Below are 20396 nucleotides of genomic sequence, written 5' to 3' on the forward strand. Positions count from 1 at the left end.
CACTGGTACAGCCAGGGTGGGAAATAGTGTGAGTTGCTATAAGAAAAAAAAAAAATCAGTCTCTAATAATATGCATATTAGTCGTATTATATACTGCAATGCCACACAAATCGATGCACAGTAATGTCAATAGAAAGTAGGCCAGAAAACCAGTGCATCTATTCACAGCAATTTTTTTCATAAAGAAAAGGGTGGCATTTGGCCAAAATATTACAATGGTGTCTTTTTAATTAAATATTTATGGATTATTAATAATGGACACCAGTGCAGGGTGCAATACACCTCCTTCAAACCCTTTAAAAAATGAATTCAATGCCACAAGTATAAAGGAATTACGTATTTACATTATCAAATTACTATTAGCGGCAAAAGGGGAAAAAAGAAAGAAAAAAAAGAATAAAATGCAATTTCTCTTTCAGTTCACTTACATGTTTTCAGCACTTAATTTTTTTCTGAGAGATTTACATACAATTTTAAGTAATTTATAAATTGTGATTTTTTTTTTTTTTTACATTCTTCTTATGTATAGGATGTTTTCCAAACAAAATAAACAAAAGTATAATGTGTTGTACTTTACATGCCAAATAGTCATTCCCAGTCCCTCATCCATGAAGCAATAAGATGCTCCGTGACGTCCACTGAAATGATGTCAGGCGACACAATCCGGCGAACGCGATTGGTCGATCCGAGCGGCCCTGAACCCGCCTACTTCAGTCACTTCCGTCTCGGTGTCAGCTGCGTTCTGCGTCCCAGCAGTCCGAGTGAACCAGGCGCTGGATTACATTCTATTCAAATCAGCGCAGGTACGAAACCAAGTGTTTATAAGCGTTTATATGAAATCGCATACTTTTGTGCAGATGAAGCAGTTCGATTCCTGGCGGTTAGCTGACAGCTTTAGCTTTAGCCCTCATGCTTTATACATTGGGAAGTGAACGCTGTTGGTTAGCATCCGCAACGAGCATCAGCTGCTGTGTCGAAACCGCAGAGACTTTCTTTTTGACTGTTATTACTGAGGTTAAAGATTGATCTTATTAATTAATATTGTTAGTTAGATGGTTATCTTATTAGCGAAGAATAGATCAGGACAGCTAGCGAGTTGATCAGCTACGATCAGGAGGCATCTGGTTCATTAATGTATGCATTATGTGTTGACTCATAAGTGTGTGTTCTCAGTGTTCTCCTTGTGCTTAGTTGTTGGTTAACCGACTTCCCTTGGAGTTAATGTTACATCTCTGTTTAATTTACTGGCCTTGTCTGACATGTGTACAGACTGGAGGGACTCACAAGCAAGTCTTGATCAGTGTCCTAACACTAAAGATTTGTAAACAAAAATATCTTCAGATCCCTTCATTAGATTTGATGCACAATAATATCCTAGAAGATGATGATGATGATGATTGTGGAAAGTGGTAGCTCTATGGTTAAGGCTCTGGGTTACTGATCAGAAGTATTGCCAATCTGCCACGCGTGGGCCCTTGAGTAAGGCCCTTAACCCACTGTGCTGTATGATGGCTGACTTGTGCTTCCTCACATCGCTGGGATATGCAAAGAAAGAGTTTCACTTGGGTTGTGTTGTAATTTACATTGGACAAGTATAAAGCACCTTTTAATAACCAGATGTTCAATTCTAGGCTTCGTAGTTTGCTGATTGTCGGGATCTCACGTTAGTGACTGATCATCTCTCAGAAACTTGCTTGTGTTGAAATTGATCGTGATATTGATACGACAGACTTGGTTTATTGCAGGGTGTCTCCTCGGGTGGAGTTTCTTTACTTCCATTAGCTGCACCTGTGTAAATACTGCACTACCACTGTACTATACTATATAGGAAGTGGTAGGACAGTGGCTCTGGGTTATTGATCGGAAAGTCGAGGTTTTATGCCCCAGTATGGCCAAAATGCCACTCTTGGGCCCTTGAGCAAAGCCCTTAACCCTCTGGGAAGACCCCGGCTTCCTAAAATCGCAGGGATATATACTATACACGCTTGTAAGTCTTGTGTACGTACTTATAACTGTAACTCTTATTTCAGATTTTGAAATAGCCCCAACTCCCCTCTGAGAGTGTTTTAGACGACTCTGAAACTCGCATGCAGTACCTAAATTAGTGAAGATTACAAGTCTGAGATTGTTTCATCAACTGCTTTATCGTGGTCAGTGTGGGTCTGGAGACTAGTGAGAATACTAAGCTTGAGGCAGGAATGCACACTGGAAAGTGGGTGGAACCTGGAGTAAGGCCGTACATCCACAGGGAGAACCATGCAGAACTGTGCATAGACGTACATTACTACTAGGCTGCAGAGCTGCCAATGATATTCAATAATGTCTGCTTTGATTCTCATCCTGTAAGCCTGTGTAAGTTGCTGCTTCACGCCCCGCGTGTTCTGTGCCGCACAAAGTCGGCGCGCGATCCGAAGAAGTCTGAACTGAAAGCGAGCGTCGGATTTCCGTTTGACTTCGTAACAGGAACGGTCCTGACCTTTGTGCTTAAACAAACCTATTTGCTTCACTGTATACGCTTCATGTGAATAGTTAATCAAACGAGTCCATTTTTTATGTTGGGAGTTTTTCCAATTGTGTGTGTATGAAATTCTATTATAGGTGACTCACAGCTCTGCTTTATTTTCAGCTTATTGGTTTTCGTATCGGAAAGGAGTAAGGCAGTAAAATGAAGTAAAGCAGGAGAGGCCAGTACTGCTACTTTTCATATGTGTCATCATGTACATGCTGTAAATGCGCACACTGGGTCAGGAAGCTTGAGTTCGCTGCTGCACTGAGCTCGATTTCAGCAAAACTTTTGGGAAAGAGGAAGCATCCTTTCATACAGTTATCATACAGTTACTTTACAGTTCCCTATAGTTGAGGTGATGTGAAATTTTAGCTTTGATGCTGATCTTGAGCTTGATGTATTTAAAGCAAAATAATCATAATAATAATAATAAAAAAAAAACCTTCTCCTTCTCCTCACATCATTTCATCTGCAGCAGGCTTAGGAGTCTTGTCTTTTTAACCTGGTAGGATTTTTAGACTATAACCTGTTTGTACTAATGTGAAGATTTGTGTGTTTGACTTTTCCAGTGCATGTGTCTTAAGTTGTTCTGGTTTGGGAAACATTCATTGTTATATATTGTTATGAAGCATCCGTAACACTTGGGTGTCTGATCAGTCTCAGGAAACGCACATGTATACGTGAGCAGATGTTCCAAAGATATAACGACCAGATTACACCCATTTCTCTAAACGAACACATTGCAATCTCATTGGCAGTGTGAAGTTAATGAGAGCTGGGATTGAGATTAGGTTCTGGGCTCGTTTGCGTGTGAACGATGGCTCTTGTGTTAAGACCTGAGAGACAATACAGCACCTGCATGCTGCGTCATCAGGTGTCATTCGACAGGGCATTTCCGATCGCGTTTTAATGGTCCGTGCAGAGCGCAGCTCTCTGTTCACACTGCAGAGCTGTGGGTGGTGTAGGGGTAAGCCGGACCTTTTACTGATTTAGTGAAAACTGGAGTGTTTTGCTTTAGGGCTGTGTGCAGGTGGAGGATTAGATCCACTTTACAAACAAAGACTCGGTTCTCAGATTTCAAAGGATTTCAGATCGTTCACTGTTCCTGCACGGTTCCTGTTAGACACTGTAAATGTCTCGTGTGAATTTTTTTTACTGACATGTTGGTCTGTTTTCACATTAACCCCATGACCAAATTACTCTGAATTGATAGCTATTGTCTTATCCCTGTCTGAAGAAACCAGTGCAGCAGCGCTTTATTACTTCAGGTTGATCAGTTCTTCCACCTCGTCATCTGGACACCGTATAAACAGTTTCAAAAACCATATTTCTGCTGATAACATCCAGTATATTTCCAACAAGCCAAATCGAATCTCTGTTGTGCCTCATATGGCTGCAGTGAAAATCACGAAATCTCTGAATATTGTAAATAGTGAGCAGAACCTAATGCATGTGCTGTCTTGTTTCTAGGAGCTGAGACATAATTCCGATGGTTATCTCTGTGGCATGTCCTCCTGTTCAACACCAATGTGTTAGTATCGTCTCCCCGTGACGCCAGTACAACAGCTGAAACAGTACCAACCAACAAATTAGCACCTGAGCACCATGCTAGAAAGATTTCAGCACAAACAAGAACGTGTTCCCTTTAACGTCGCGCGGTGGGAACCATATTCCGTTGATTTGAAAGTTCATCATGAGTGTTAATAATGTATCAGGATTCGGAGAAGGTCAAAGCTGCAGTGCTGATCTCCAGCTCACTGTAGCAGCATTAAAGCTCTATTGTCTTTCGGGGAGGCTGCTGTTTTGTCGTGCCTGGCTATTAATGGCTCCGCTGTACAGCATGTAAAACTACAGTAGGTCCGTGAAACAGACACCTGGAACACACTGTACTTCTTGTAGAGTCATGACGCTTTCTGGGGGAGAGGGTTAGGGTTAAAGCTGAACCTTGCACTTTAAACCTGTAAAGTAGTTGTGTATTGACGGGCAAATTTGATCCGTGAAATTTGAAATCGGTTTGCTCTGGGTATCGGAGTGGAGTCAGCAGGGTTCTGTGTTTTTAAGGATGAGATCGCTGGCCTGATTTCAACAGGGTAAGTTTGCATACGAAATGTAAGGGATACTCAACGACGAGGAGGCAAAGAACTGCCTGACGTCAAGCTTGTTAAAATGGTCAATAGCCATTATTGAGAAGTGAAAGCTGTGTTTGATGGTGCAGTGCTGGATTGGATTAAAAGGATAAAAATACAAATCAGCTTTTATTATTTTATATATGAGATCAGAATTCTGCTCTTAAGTAGTGCAATAAAAATGTATTCAAATGAATGATATTACTTTACCATATTCTAAAGTTTATATGCTGTTTTTTGCACCTCTCGACTGCTGCTACTGCTGTTTTTGCACTGCATGTTGTTTGTTTACAAACACTCTCGGTTATAGTATTTATAGTCCTCTTTGCACAGTATTGTATATTCAGGGTATACAATAGGTTTAATGGTCGCCACTATCTTGTGTTATGTGTATTGTCCCACACTGTCTTGTGTTGTATGTCTGTCTCTCTGTCTGTACTGTTGTCTGTCTGTACTGTTGTCTGTCTGTACTGTTGTCTGTCTGTCTGTCTGTACTGTTGTCTGTCTGTCTGTCTGTACTGTTGTCTGTCTGTCTGTACTGTTGTCTGTCTGTCTGTACTGTTGTCTGTCTGTACTGTTGTCTGTCTGTCTGTACTGTTTTTCGTTTGCACTAGTTTGCACTCGATGCACTTCATGTAGCTTTATGTTCTGTAGCTTTATGTTGTGTGTTATAGTTCTATGTTGTTGTTTAGTGTAGCACCAGGGTTCTGGAGGAACATTGTCTCGTTTTTACTGCATACCACTGTAGTAGAAATGACAATAAAAGCCTCTTGACTTGACTTGACTCTTGACTTGTGAAATAGTGAGACATTTTGTGTGCTTCCACCTATTTAGCTAAGTAAGATATACAGTAAATCCCCTGTTTATTGCGGTGGCTACGTTCCAAAACTGTTTTACTTCATTTTATGATGAAGAATTATATATTTGTTAATACATTTCATTATTTCTATATAAAACTCCATAAAAACAATTCCCTATAAGTTTTTTGGTCTGTCGTGCTATCCGGGAGAGGCCGTGAAAATCAGCCAAACAAATTAACTTTGTGGCAAATGCAATTCCGTGATAAAACGGGCGCGAGATTCGAACCGCGGTAAATCTGCGGATTACTGTAGTACTGTAACTAACTTTTTTCCGCTACTTATGGTAACGTGTTTATCATGTCGATATTTAACCGTTTGAATGCACACCTTCCAGCCAATCGGAAGTATTCAGACTGATCATGGACTGAGTATATTTACTGATAAACAGCTAAACCGTTTGCATTGTCACGGCACTCTGAGCTCATCTCGCAGAAACATCACGTAGCTTTAGTTCCGAGAAATCTGGTCTAATATCCACATTTTAGTATTGTGAAAATCTACCTGTTGGGAGTTTTTTTATAAACACCATAAACACCACAGCTCATGTTACCCTTCACAGTGGAGCTGATAGTCCAGCTCGCAGTCAGCCAGCTTGGAAATGTTTAGAGTTGAAGCGAGCCGAGCTCAGCACTTTTTCACAAGTTTACAAGAAGCTGCTGCAGAGAGCGTTATCTTAGAGCACATCTGTAGAGATGCGCCTCATACGCCCCGTCATTAGACCTCATACGCTCTTCATAGTAAGAGCGTTTTTTTATGGTAACAAGTACATTTCTGATTGAACACAGCCGGTTTTATGCATTTCAGTTGTTACAGATCTCTTGTTTCTCAGTGTTTTTTTCTTTTTGTAGACGTTTATAATGAAAGTGGAATCGAGCTCCGTTTTGCTGCAGCATTTATACACACTGTTTACACGATTCAGTATTTTGGGCTGCATGTCACGTGCTTGTAAAATGTCTTCATCAGCAGAAGCCTTCGCTCAGAGTTTAATATATAGGGATCAAATCCTGCATACTAGTGCCTGTGTTCTTTGCTCATGTTAGCTTATCTGTCCATCAGCTGCAGGCATACAGTGTGTACTGGGTGGTGATTAAGTCCAAAGATCAGTCCTTTAACAAGCATATTTCAGCATGCCTGCCTATGGGTGGAGATACCTATCTACCTCTTACCTATATTTCAGTGTTGTGTATAGAATAGGGTGATGTTTGCAAGCACAAATTACCCAAAAGCTCAAAACTGATTCATCATTTCTGTGAACTCAAAATGGAAACGAACATAAAAGCTGTAGAGAAGGCAGAGAGCGTCATTTATGTCGAGCCGTGTTCCGTTTGACTAATTGCGTTCCTGCATATTTAAACACCCTTTTACAGGCGGATTCGGCGTGAGGGCCGTGCAGTCGAGAACATCAGTTTCAGGAACGTCAGGCAAGACTTCGTGAGGGACCATGTTCTAGTGGATCGTTCGGCTGTCCGACTATACAATGAACAATGAAGACGAGTTCTATGATGCCGTCACAGGTGAGTACACAAACTCTTTTGATGTTTTATGCCTTTTAAATCAAGTAAAAAATCTAATTCTAATTTTATTTGTCAGATACATATTTATACAGAGTATGACATACTCTGATGCTTTGTACGACTGTCCAACTTGTAAACATGAAAAAAATACAATACAAGATACAAAAAGAATAAAATAAATGAAACAGTAAAGTAACGTCAAAATAAATAAAATTAGTAGAGAAGTAAAAAGCAACGTTCCAGTACTGGATTACGGGCTAAAATACTACTAGTGTGAAATGGTGGGTGGGGCGGCACTTTTAGTTAATTCCAGAAAGTTCGAAACACCCTGTGCAAATGCCACTTATCTCGTAGGCTTTTTAGTTTTTTTTTTGTTTAGTTTTTTTTTTTTTTTGATAGAAAGAAAAAAGGAGCTTTTATGATCTGCAATGTAGAAATGTAAAAAAAAATCATGTGAAACACGGAATAGGTTAAAAAAATTTTTTTTATTTTTTTCCATCGTACTCTTCATCCCTGCTGAGCTCTAGGGTTCGAATGTCTATTTTCTAAAATATGAATTTTCATAACCAATGACAGGAGTACGTGCACTGGAATTGTGTAATTAATATGAGAAATAATTTATATAAATCTGGAAATTTTCCCACAAAGTTGTAATCATTAAAGAACATGGGTTTAGGTATAATGTGTCTAGACTGATTTATTAGAAATTTAGCGCTGTGTGTTATCAGTGTTTCTTGTAGCACCTTTACTAAATGACAGAAAGCTAGGCGGAGCTAAGAATAGAGCAGAATACTGATTGGTCGAAGGCACTTTGACAGAATTCCTGATTAATAACCCTGCTATTTATTCAACACATCAAATAATGAGTCTGCTGCCATTTCCAAATGGTTCATTTGGATTTAGAATCAAATAAATCTCCAGAGTTGATATGTTGATGAATAGAGGTTAAGCAACACTGAGCCATTGTTTGCAAAGTGCATTGCTACTAAATAGATGGAAATGCAATGCTGACGATAGTCCTGGAAACGACTTGCCACATTTCTCTTACCACTGTTTAGCACTCCATTTTAACGTTGCTGCTTCTAAACGAGTCCCACCAGACTGTTTGTTTGCGTTTAGCAGGCCAGAGGAGCACAATAGCCTGGCACCTGGGTATCATCTTACCTTCCCTTTTTGCCCACGCCGTTAATAATGTAGCAGACTGGCTGACAGCTCCTGTCACTGCTGCGTGCACCAAGATAAAAAAGGAAAGATGGATAAATCAATAAAAGGGAGAATCGGACCGTCAAAGCCATATAATGTTTCGCAACTCTTTGTTCCAGGCAGATTGTATCTGATAACAAAAGGTCGTCACGACCCGGCGTATAATCCGCTGTATCAAATCACCACGTTCGCTCGTTTACCCTGAGCCCCGGTGGTCATGAAAATAGCTTAAGGCTGGGGTTTTTGAGGCTAGAGCTCGGTTGCTGAGCTACGCAGACCCCTTGTAAATGCCAAATAGGGCATTCTTCCTTTGGTCATAGTGAGGGGCGGTTGAATTGAAGTCTTCCTAATTTTCTAAAGCAGTTCATCATTATCAAGGGTTCTCCTCTGGGAGCTAGTGAGGGATGAGAGGAAGCTGTGGTGCTGCTGTGAGACATTCAGCTGAAATTAGTTGTTGTTTGGTTTCAGACCAGACTCTCGAAAGCTTTACATCTAGACTGGGTGCGAGGGAAAATGTAGGGACTTGCGTTACATACTGTATGTCTATGCCAGTTATGTAAAGTATCCCCCAAAAGTGTATACTGTAGAAATGAAACTTGCATATACTTTAGAGTAGTCAATGTGCAGCTTGTATAGCAGAATAGATTTACTGTCTTCTGAAAATAACTCAACATACAGACATTACTGGCAAAATAGCTGGCAAAAAAAAGTGGGTGCACCCTAAGTGATAGCTGTATATCGAAGCCACATGTTCTATGCATCATGTTCATGTTTTTGTCTGCTTGATAGGACCATACAAATTTGTGTATCTTGTATTATAAAAACTTGGTGCTTTGAGTACAATTCTCTCATACTGACCACCGAATGTTCAACATGGCACCTCATGGCAAAGAACTCTCTGAGGATTTGAGAATTAGAATTGTTGCTCCCCACAAAGATGGCCGAGGCTATTAGAAGATCATTAATACCCTTAAACTGAGTTACAGTACAGTGGCCAGGGTCACACAAAGGTTTTCCAAGAAGGTTTCCACACAGAACAGGCCTCGCAAGGGTCGATCAAAGAGGTTGAGTCCTCGTGCTGTGCGTCAAGTGCAGAAGCTGCTTCAAAAACCAGACGCATGAATGCTACCAGCATTGCTTTAGAGGGTACAAAAGCGGAAGCTCCGCTTGTCGGTGCTCAGATCATACGCTGCACACTCCAAGAAGTCGCTTTGCATGACCGTCTTCCCAGAAGGAAGCTTCTTCTGAAATTGATAGGAAAGCCCTCAAACAGTTTGATGAAGACAAAATGTCCAAGAGCATGAATTACTGGAACCATGTCCTGTGGTCTGATGAGTCTATGATAAACGTGTTTGGCTCAGATGGTGTCCAGCGTGTGTGGCGACACCCTGGTGAGGAGTACCAAGAAAATTGTGTCTTGCCTACAGACAAGCATGGTGGTGGTAGTATCATGGTCTGGGGCTGCACAAGTGCTGCTGGTACTGGGGAGCTGAGTTTCATTGAGGAAGTAGAACATGTTGCCCTTCCTTTAGAAACTGGGCCGAACTGCAGTTTTCCATAATAACCCCAAACACACCATAAAGATGACAACTGCCTTGCTGAGGAAGCTGAATGTGATGGAGTGGCCAAGTATGTCTCTAGACCTGAACCATATTGAGCCCCTGTGGGTCATCCTCCAGCAGAAAGAGGAGAAGATCCGTGATGTCATGAAGAGAATCCCAGCAACAAAAAATATTGACACTTTGGACACAGTTTTGACATGTTCACTGCCAGTTATTTAGACAATAATGATAGTATGTTGAGTTATTTTTAGAGGACAATGAATCTATACTGCTATACAAGCTGCACATTGACTACTCTGAAGTATATACAACTTCTATTTCTAGAGTAATGCCCCTGGAGAAGATTCATTGCTGAAATATGAGGGGGCACGAATAGATGCATACAGTATCTTACAAAAGTGAGTACTTTTGTAAGATACTGTATGCATCTATTCGTGTTCTCTGGTTGACGGAGCGTTTGTCTGCGTCGTTGTGTTCGTATCAGAGACAGTTAATGACTGAGCACATGCCTGCATCGATTTGTTAGATATTATGCAGCTTCATGGGTGTGTTGTCTGCGTATCTCCCTGCCTGATTTATTTTTGTCTGACAGGCTTGGATTCGGACGAGTCATGTGAGGGCACTTCAGAAGCCAGTTTTAAAGATGCAGTAGTGGATGCTGGCGCTGAGAAGAACAATGGCACAGTACAAGCGAATGGAATCAAGAAACGCAGGTAGAGCCAGATTCCTTGGAGGGATTCACCTCTAGGGTTGTTGGTCTGTTTCTTCTGAAAAATATGTCAGCTATCCATGCTGCGGTAACTCCACATGGTTCCGCCCAACGCGGCAAGTCCGGTGTGCTAACATGGGTGCGACTTTACCTCCTCAGGTCAAACCTTCCTGCCCCCATGTTCTCCAGGAATAACTTCAGTATATGGAACATCCTGAAGAAATGTATAGGACTGGTGAGGCCATTGAAACACAACAGCTAGCGACTTATATGTGTTTTTGGCTGCGCAACCAATCAGTTATGTTGCTGTTGCAGGAACTGTCTAAGATCACCATGCCCATTGCGTTCAATGAGCCGCTTAGCTTTCTGCAGAGAATCAGCGAGTATATGGAGCACACGTACCTCATCTACAAAGCCTGTGCCGAGTCCGACTCCATCGAGAGAATGCAGGTGCACATAAGCAAACACATGACCAATTTAGATCATTGTTGTATAACATTTTAAAGGTATCTCAAAATGAATGTCTGTGTATTATGTAAGATTGTGACCTAAAAGTTCCATACAGTAGATCTGTATATCAAAACCTGCCCTAAATGCATAAAGATTTATTACTACTAGACATTTCTTTGCTAGAGCAGGTTATATTTGCGTGTAAATCATCTGCAAAAACAAGAGCAATTTAGATTTCCTTATGGCAAATTTACATGGAAAAATGTATTCATCATGGATAAAGTTCAGCCATGGTTTTGTTTGATTCTGCTTGCTTCCTGCCAATCATTCTTGCCCTCGTTCCCTCAGGCTGTAGCTGCCTTTGCTGTGTCCGCTGTGGCCTCTCAGTGGGACCGTACTGGAAAACCATTTAACCCTCTCTTAGGAGAAACCTATGAACTCGCACGGTAAACAATAAATATATGCATTACAGATCATGACTATGGGTTTACACACTGTCTTGTACATTTATGGTTTTGGTGTGAAGAATCATTACAGTGTTATATTGGGCATTACAAATGTGTGCTTGTGTATGTTATTAACTGCAACAGCCAGGTTTGATAACATCTGAGCAGCTGCTAACTTGAGGGGAAAGAAGGCCAGTAATAACCACAAGAACCAGCAAAAGTTATGCACGTAGCAGTTTTTTGCTTTCTTACTCCAACTGAATAGTCGAGATCTCAGCCACCTTCCATAGCAATTAATCTTAAAAGCTTGTGCTGCTAGTTTGTTCAGTTTGCAGCCGCAATGATCGATTGTCTTTCGCAAAAAATACAACTTCATTTGAACTTTATTTTTCATGACTCGCGCATCTCATAAACACGACGCTGGTTTCAAAAACGTGTGTATGCAGGTCATTGGATCAGGTCTGTTCAAGTAATGACAAAATGGTTACTTAAGTAGTACAGTTCTATACTATATGGCAATAAGTTTGTGGACATCTTATTGTCTTGCCCATGGGTGCTGGGTGAGCATCTCAATTTATATTTTGTACTCTTTTGTAATCTTTTGTACTCTTTTATGCTGTTATAATACCTTCCATTTTTCTCAGAAGGCTTTCTACTTCATTTTTAATTGTGCCCCTCTGTCTATTTGATTATTACTGAGAAGAGCATTAATGAGGTCAGGTGCTGATGTCAGGAGAGGAAGCCTGGGGTGCAGTTGGTGTTCCAGTTTATCCCAGTGGTGTTCAGTGAGGTTGAGGTCAGAGCGCTTCATGGACCTTGCATTAATTGTGTGCAAGGCCATTGCCATTCTGCTCAATGAAAAGGGGAAATGCAGTAATACAACACACAAAAAACAACAATTGTGTGCTTTTAACTTTGTGGCAACAGATTGGGGAAGAACCAACAATGAGGCTCTTTTTAGAACCCACTTCAGTTTAAACTGGCATGATGTGATCTGAAGATTACAGGATTACATTAAATTTGTGTTGGCCTATTGGAGCAATATATCTTCCTTCCATTTTCTTTATCATCTGTCTCTTTCTCTTTCTTAGAGAGGATCAGGGCTTCAGGTTGATCTCAGAACAGGTGAGCCATCACCCACCAATCAGTGCATTCCATGCCGAGGGTCTAGCAGGGGACTTCCTGTTCCATGGCTCTATATATCCAAAGCTCAAGTTTTGGGGCAAGAGTGTGGAAGCGGAACCAAAAGGAACCATCACGTTAGAGCTCCCCAAGTGAGTCACACCCTGTATGTGTGATTAGATTAATGATAGTGGATAGTGGACTTAACCCTGACTTACTGTCTAACCAAGGGCTGTGTGTGTGTGTGTGTGTGTGTGTGTGTGTGTGTGTGTGTGTGTGTGAGTGTGTGTGTGTGTGTGTCAGTCAGTGTATATTTACTGTGTTGACTGTGTTTTTTCTGGATCAATCAGAATATCAAGGTTCTTGATTTCAGGCCAGAAGTGTTCTGTGGTTGCTGGGTAACTGGCTGGTCACATGCTTTCTGTGTGTGTGTTCGTTCCTTGCAGGCACAATGAGGCATACACATGGTCAAACCCTTTCTGCTGTGTACACAATGTCATTGTGGGCAAACTGTGGATTGAGCAATATGGCACTGTAGAAATACTGAATCACAGGTACATCACTGATTTATTTACCACATTAAACATACAATGTCATGATAACCTAAGAAATTAAATGACTTTTATCTTTGCTTGCTGAGGGACAAAAATCCAAAATATAACTTTTTCCTTTCAGTGTTAAACTGTTCTTTGACTATTTTAATGAATATATTAAATATTCTGTTTTAATATTGAAATATAGTAATAGATATTAGATGTTACTCTATATACTGACTACTGTACATTTCCACATTTTGTAGTGTAATAATCTTTTTTTTTTAAATCAAATAATCCTCAACGGAAAACAGAAGAGTATAGTTTAACAAAATTAAAAAGAAATGCCACAAAAGTGAAGGTATTTGAAATCCAGTTAGAAGAAAAACAGTGAAATAAAAGGTGTGCTCTGCTGTGATGAGACCAAAACTGGTCGTTTTGGCTTTGAACACAGTAACTTGCATGGTGGTGGTAGCAACTTTTGGTGGTGATGCTTTTTATTACTATTTACCAAAGCTACAGTATGCTAGCGTGCTACGTAACCAAAAATCTAAAATGATCCTGTTTGGACAACAGTGTTAATCTGAATAAAACTCTATGGCACGATTTGGAATTAGACAGTTTGATCTCTAACCAATTTGGATATTTAGCCAAGAAAATTGGGCAAAACATCAGGTTCCAGATTTGGAAGGTGAAGTGACCAAGGGTGGTTCTGCAAACAGATAGAAGTCTGCTTTCCAATTTAACTCCAGGTTGTAAAATTGTTGCAAAGTTATAGGGCAGTGAATCCTGTTTTAGTTTGTGTTGGTACGATGATCAGAATGAATCACAGCCCTATTGTTATGTACTGCACTCGAATACAATGGCACAATCTGAAAGTTCGGGTAGAAATGTGTAAGTAGGAGTAATGTAGGTTGAGATGCTGTTCGTTGTAAATGTATATAATCTCTTGCTGGTTAAATTAACAGTACTGGAGAGAAGTGTGTGCTGAACTTCAAGCCCTGTGGGATGTTTGGCAAAGAGCTACACAGAGTGGAGGGATACATCCAGGATAAAAGGTGAGAACTGCTGCGTGATACGATGTTATCTGATAAGATGCCATTACCACCCAAACAATATTATAACCATATAATTTTTATTTATTTTTTTATTAAACAATGATGTAATACTGTGTATTTATTTATCGTTGTTGCATATATCTACAAAACAAATTTCTGAATGCTCTCAACAGTCACCATTAGCAACTTCTATTTTTTTTTCTTATGTTGTTAATAAAGCAGAAAAAAGAAAGAAATCCCTCCACCCTCAATGCGGTCTCATGTCCGAAACTGGTGCGCTGTTGCTCAAGGTTTATTTGTCACATACATATTGCATACATATGATGCAATGTGAAATGTTTTTATTTCCTAATCCCACAGTGCAACAACAAAAGAGGGCTAGCAATGAACTAAGGACATAAACACATAATAGATGCAGAATATTATAGGGCTGAAAAGATTCCTTGAGTCATTCGAAAACAAAAAAGTAATCTACGTTTAGTCCATTTAACTTCACACGGAGCGCTGAGTTTCCCCATGTACCTTTATTACTGACTCTGGAACACAGAAGACGCTGCAGAATGAAGAAATGGAGCAACAAGGAGAAAACAGAAATCACTCCAATAATTAAAATGATATAAATGAGTCAAACACTGATTGATGTCTATTAAAATTATTATGAGCCCAAATCCTTCTTCTCAATTACTTGAAAATAAGGCCATGACTGTTGTGGCAAGTTCGAGTCAGGAGCTTCTTCCATCATTTATTCCTCTCAAAATATTCTTTAAAACAGAGCACGCATCCACTTATAAAAAGGAACGACCGATTTCGCAAAATGTAGTTGAGTAAAAAGGAAGATATTTGACTTTGAAATGTGATGAAGTTAAAGTAAAAGTCTCCCAAAGTGAAAATACTTCAATAAAGTACAGATACAGGAAAAAGCTACTTAAGTACAGCAATGAAATACATTTACTTCATTACTGTCCACCACTGCTTTCCAGACATGTGTACGTGAAAATGCTGCTTGACTTCTCAGTCACCTGAGGATTTCATGCCAGCTGGAGTTATTTATTAAGACAGTTCTTCAGTATTCTCCACAATTTTAAATAGGTTCTCTAATCTGATAACCAGACATACACATTTAATAAAGGATACTCACCGCCAGGGTCTGATAGGAAGTTCTTTTCTCACTGTTGTCTCTGTGATGCAGTAAGAAGAAGAGATGCGTGATCTATGGAAAGTGGACCGAGTGCATATGGAGCGTAGATCCGCAGGTGTACGAATCTCATCGCAGGAACGATAAAAAAGCAGAAGCCAAGAAACAGAAACCGGTGAGAAAACAATATAAAATATATTTTTGCTGCATTTTTGTAATTTGTATTCTTTGAAAAAACTTTCAGTACATGCATGTAGATTTTAACAGTATTTCACCCTGGTTCGACCCACACGACTGGCAAAGCAGGTCGAGCCATACTTTATTACATTTTTTTCCCACAGTTACCTCGAACCTCAGATTCTTGTTTTTGGCTGATAGGAGTGCAAAATGGATGGAAGATAATCTTTTTTTTTTTTTTTTCCCGGATTTGAAATGTATGAAGATGTGATGTGTAAGACCACTACCCCCCTTGGCATAGAAGTCCTAACACGTTCTCGAACCTCAGAATTTATTAATTAAATCATCTATTTATAATGATATTGTACTGCCCCTACTTACAATATGCTCTAACCTGCTTGGCCAGCTGTTCATTCAAAACTATAACCATGGCCCTAGTATTTCAAGTAGGCAGAATAGGAAGCCAAGCTCCTTTTGAGGCAGCGTTTATTATGACTGAGCCCTCCTTTGTCAGTTTGATCTGATTGGATACTCAGGTATTCTGTCCAATTATATTAGCAAAGTAAGATGAAAAGATGAATTTGTGTGTGTGTGTGTGTGTGTGTGTGTGTGTGTGTGTGTGTGTGTGTGTGTGTGTGTGCGCAGGAAGAGGCAGATGATGCAGAAAATGATGATGCAGATGACATGCCGGAGGTACAGGAGACTGTAGCTGTGATCCCTGGTAGCACACTACTCTGGAGAGTGTGTCCTAGACCATCTCACTCAGCAGAGGTAGACAAACACACACACACACACACACACACACAAACCTAAGTGCCTCAGAAAGTGTAACTTATCACACTGATCTCCAATGGCCTCTTGTGTCTCTACAGATGTATAACTTTACTAACTTTGCCATCACATTGAATGAATTGGAGCCTGGCATGGAGGGTATTTTACCCCAGACAGACTGTCGCCTACGACCTGATATAAGAGCCATGGAGATTGGAGACATGGGTAATTTTTTTTTAAGTCTATGAACAGCCCTTTTCTGGAGCTACTGCTCAAACTAAATTATCAACAAATACTTCTTTGCATGGAAAGATTTATTATAAAGAATGTGTGTGTGTGTGTGTGTGTGTGTGTGTGTGTGTGTGTGTGTGTGTGTGTGTGTGTGTGTGTGTGTGTGTGTGTGTGTGTGTAGATGAAGCCAGCAGGGAGAAGGAAAGGCTAGAGGAGAAGCAGAGAGCAGCTCGGAAAGACAGAGCAAAGGAAAATGAGGAATGGTCTACTCGGTGAGCACTGAACACAATTCTACAATACAAATCTTTTATTTTAAATCACCGTCAATTTCCTTGAAGAACACAGAATTTTCAATGTCTAGACAATTCCTAGTGAAACAGGACCCCCCTCCTTTTTTATTTTATTAGTCGATAGCTTTTCACTACCTACAGTAACAGCCAAGAATAAACCAGACTTAACAGTTAGTAGCAAGGACATGAGCCTGAGGCTGCGTTACATGTGGAGGACTTTCAGCTGTTCCAGTGGACTTCAGAGAATCAAAAAAATGCCCGTCACAACACCTTTAGCATACACAATTATGTCCTTCTTTAAAGTGAATGAATTCAAGTCGTTTCCTTCTCAGTCAACCTATAGTAGGAAAACTGAGGTATGCGTTTGAAAGACACGTTCATGACACGTGCCTGTGGATTTTTTCACTTTTGGCAAGGTGATTTTAACATCATCAGAGTGGGACACTTCAGATTCCAGAGAACCTTTACCGTAATTTTAAAGCGCACCCAAATATAAGCTGCACCCACTGAATTTTACAAAGATTTTTATTTTGAACATAAATACGCCGCATCTGTCTATAAGCCGCAGGTTCCTACATTGAAACTAATGAACTTTACACAGGCTTTAATGAAAGACAGTGTCTGTTACACGGCTTGTATCTAAACAGTAGCCTACCAAAAAAGTCATTCTTCACTGTCTTTCTCCTTCCTTTCACAACTATTTCTTTCGGGAGTTTTTCTTTTGGCATCGTCGTGTGTTTAAAAATCACCATCGGTGAAGCTTTTCTCCTGATGCCGTGAAGCTCAGAACACAGGTGAAGTGCTTTTTTTTTCATGCCCAGTTGTTTTCAGCGTTATGAAAGATTCGCATTTCCTGTAGACAGTCTGAGTGAGCGGCAGGTCAAACATCAGAGGAACCTCATCTGTATTTATTATGTGGTGCGGCCCGATTCAGTGGGAGCGCATCTGATTTAATATTTTCATTGGTTCACCTGAACCAGTTCGGAAATTTCATTGGCCTAATGTTATGGGCTCAGTTTTTTGGCATGAAGCTTGTGAAACCGGGAAACCCCCAGGAAAAATCCATAAATTAGCCGCTTCATTGTTTAAGCCACGGGGTTCAAAGAGTGGGGAAAAAAGTAGCGGCTTATAGTCCGGAAAATACGGTCATTTCAAAGGAATTATCCAAACCTGCCCAGAGAGAAACAGAGAAAACTTGTACAATCTTGTGAACTATGTTTAAATATTTGTACAAAATATATACATATATAACCTCAAGTGGTATCTATGCATTATTGATAAAAACTGAGTTGAGAAAAAGCGTTTTACTAATGATACTAAATATATACATACTGTAACTTAGTTATAAATATGTTATAGATATGAGTTTTGACTAATTTCAGCTTCTGTTAAATCAATGAAGGGTGACTGAATCAGATATAAAATTTTAACACCATTAACTGCAGAACGTAAAAAAAACTGAATTTCTGCTCCGTCTCCTACAGGTGGTTCGAACTAGGAACAAACCCGTACACAGGATCACAGGACTGGCTCTACACTGGAGGCTACTTTGATAGGAAATTCACAGACTGTCCTGATATCTACTAATGAGGGACCAGCATTCACTTCCTTTCTTTTTTCACCCTCACAGCATCCAGCATCACGTCATATCTATCTATATATATAAAAAGAAAGAGAGCGTACATTTGGAACTGATGCATCAGCATTAACTGGTTTTTCCATCTCTCATCCAAGTATTTCCAGTACATCACACACTGCTTATCAGTAACGTCAGTAATTCGGTGTGTATTGAAATCAGGGATTGTAGGGCTCGTTCGAGTATTTCCGATGGGTGACAGAAAGGCGAAGACGTGGTCACAGCACTCTGACTTTCTTTAGTGGTTTTTTTTTTCCCTCTCCGTTTAGTTTTTCCCCTCTTCAGTTCGGTGGGTTTTTGATCTGAGAACACTGATTTTTTTTATAATGTTTTCCATATATAACATAAAGAAACAAAGACGTGGGACTGAGCTCTGCCTTACACCTCTTAACACTCCCATTACATCACTGTGAGCTGATTCAGTTCACTTTATTACTCCATGACCAAACCAGCAGCTCAGTCTGTTATCACATTCCGTCTCACGGCTCCCATTTCCTGAGTACACGCTCAAATGCGAAATGAGAATCGATACAAACGACAAACATTTGTGACATTTGAGAGCACTGATGTTCTCCATCCAGCACTTACCTGACCAACGGGCCACTGTTAAAGTAGTCAAACGTGAATCAAATTGTGATGATGAAAATAGTAATAGTAGTAGTAATAATAATAATAATAATAATGAACTGCTCTGTGTGTGTGTGTGTGTGTGTGTGTGTGTGTGTGTGTGTGTGTGTGTGTGTGTGTGTGTGTGTGTGTGTGTGTGTGTATACTGCATTTGGTTTTGTAAACATTCTTCACTTGGAGTTATAAGCTAATGCTTGTAGTTCTAATGGGTTTGGCAAAAAAAAAAAACTAAATCTAAAACTAAAGCAGTTTATCACGGAACCCCCTCCCCATCCCTCTTCGAGGCTCATGCGATGTGTGACCATTTGTGTTGTGATGCTCTGACAAGATAAAAAAAAAAAAAAAAAGATATGCATTCGGTGTCATGCCTTCATAGCATTGATGTTGCGTTTTGTTAGCTGTCGCACTTCCTTCTGGTTTGGCTTGACTTTTATTACTATACTATAACATTTCCTGCAGTCGCTTTCATTCAGTTTGTCCTGTTACATCCATGTCAGTATATTCACCTTCATGTTGTGTGCATGATCAATATTCCTTTGCACAAGTCTTGTGAGAGCAGTCACAATCTATGCAACATCACATGTATAAAATCACTGTATATTAGCTGTATCTGGTCTAAAGCTTGAGCAATAGCGTGTTGTTTAGTCCTACTGGAGAAAAAAACCAAATGTCTAGACAGTTTTTTGGGAGTGTAAAGTTGCAGCAGAGAATGTGGTTGGCTAATATTTCTTCTCTCAGCGCCCACAGTTGTTCCTAAAAATCTTCCTTTCTCTTCCCTGAAACTCTAGTTATGATTTGTGCAGGAGATGATCATCGCGTTGACGTTTCCGAGTCACAGTGATGCTAGACTTTCATGTGTTTTATTGTAAGCACACTTTTTTTTTTCATTCAGTGCCTGAGTTTGAATAACTGATAACTTTTTTGTTTTTGTTTCTCAATCATTGTCATGGGTGTTTTAAGATTTCTTTAAAAGTATGCCTGTTTTTTTTTTTCCCCTGTACTTTTGTGCGTGTACGTAACCAAATCCCCCCCCACCCCCAAACACACACACTTTCTCTGTTAAATAATTTGAAGTATTTAGTGAAAATGTTTTTCACACCCTGTATGAGTACATATGTACAGTGCATTACACTACTTAATTGCCTCCATTAAACCGAGTCACTCCTCTGTTTAACTGTACATTTCGATTATATATGAAAACTAGCAATATAAAACTAATACAGATTTTATTCGGCTTTGTGTGGATTCATTTTGTAAGTCCAGTGTGTTGCCATTTACACATCACTGTACATCATATTTCAGTGTATAAAGGCTCCATTTATAACTAAATGTTGTGCATCTGTAGTAATCACAACAGCATATTATTTTGTGCAATGATTTATTTTTATAGTATTTAAATACTTTCTTGGTGAGAAGTTGACATTTTATTTTCCATTGGGG

General features: G+C 39.9%; 1 protein-coding gene across 1 annotated transcript; it reads left to right on the forward strand.

The window, feature by feature from the left end:
* The first annotated feature begins 647 nt into the window (after nt 1–647).
* Nucleotides 648–20185, forward strand: osbpl2b (oxysterol binding protein-like 2b). The gene is made up of 14 exons (XM_046869816.1): nt 648–803; nt 6860–7006; nt 10364–10484; nt 10640–10715; nt 10796–10930; nt 11279–11376; nt 12468–12650; nt 12945–13052; nt 14000–14089; nt 15279–15399; nt 16047–16172; nt 16274–16397; nt 16585–16675; nt 18178–20185. The coding sequence occupies exons 2-14, from the start codon at nt 6970–6972 to the stop codon at nt 18278–18280; spliced, it is 1413 nt and encodes a 470-aa protein (XP_046725772.1). The 5' UTR covers nt 648–803; nt 6860–6969; the 3' UTR covers nt 18281–20185.
* The last annotated feature ends 211 nt before the right edge of the window (nt 20186–20396 follow it).

This window comes from Silurus meridionalis, chromosome 16 (assembly GCF_014805685.1).
Source record: "Silurus meridionalis isolate SWU-2019-XX chromosome 16, ASM1480568v1, whole genome shotgun sequence".
NCBI classification, from domain to species: Eukaryota; Metazoa; Chordata; class Actinopteri; order Siluriformes; family Siluridae; genus Silurus; species Silurus meridionalis.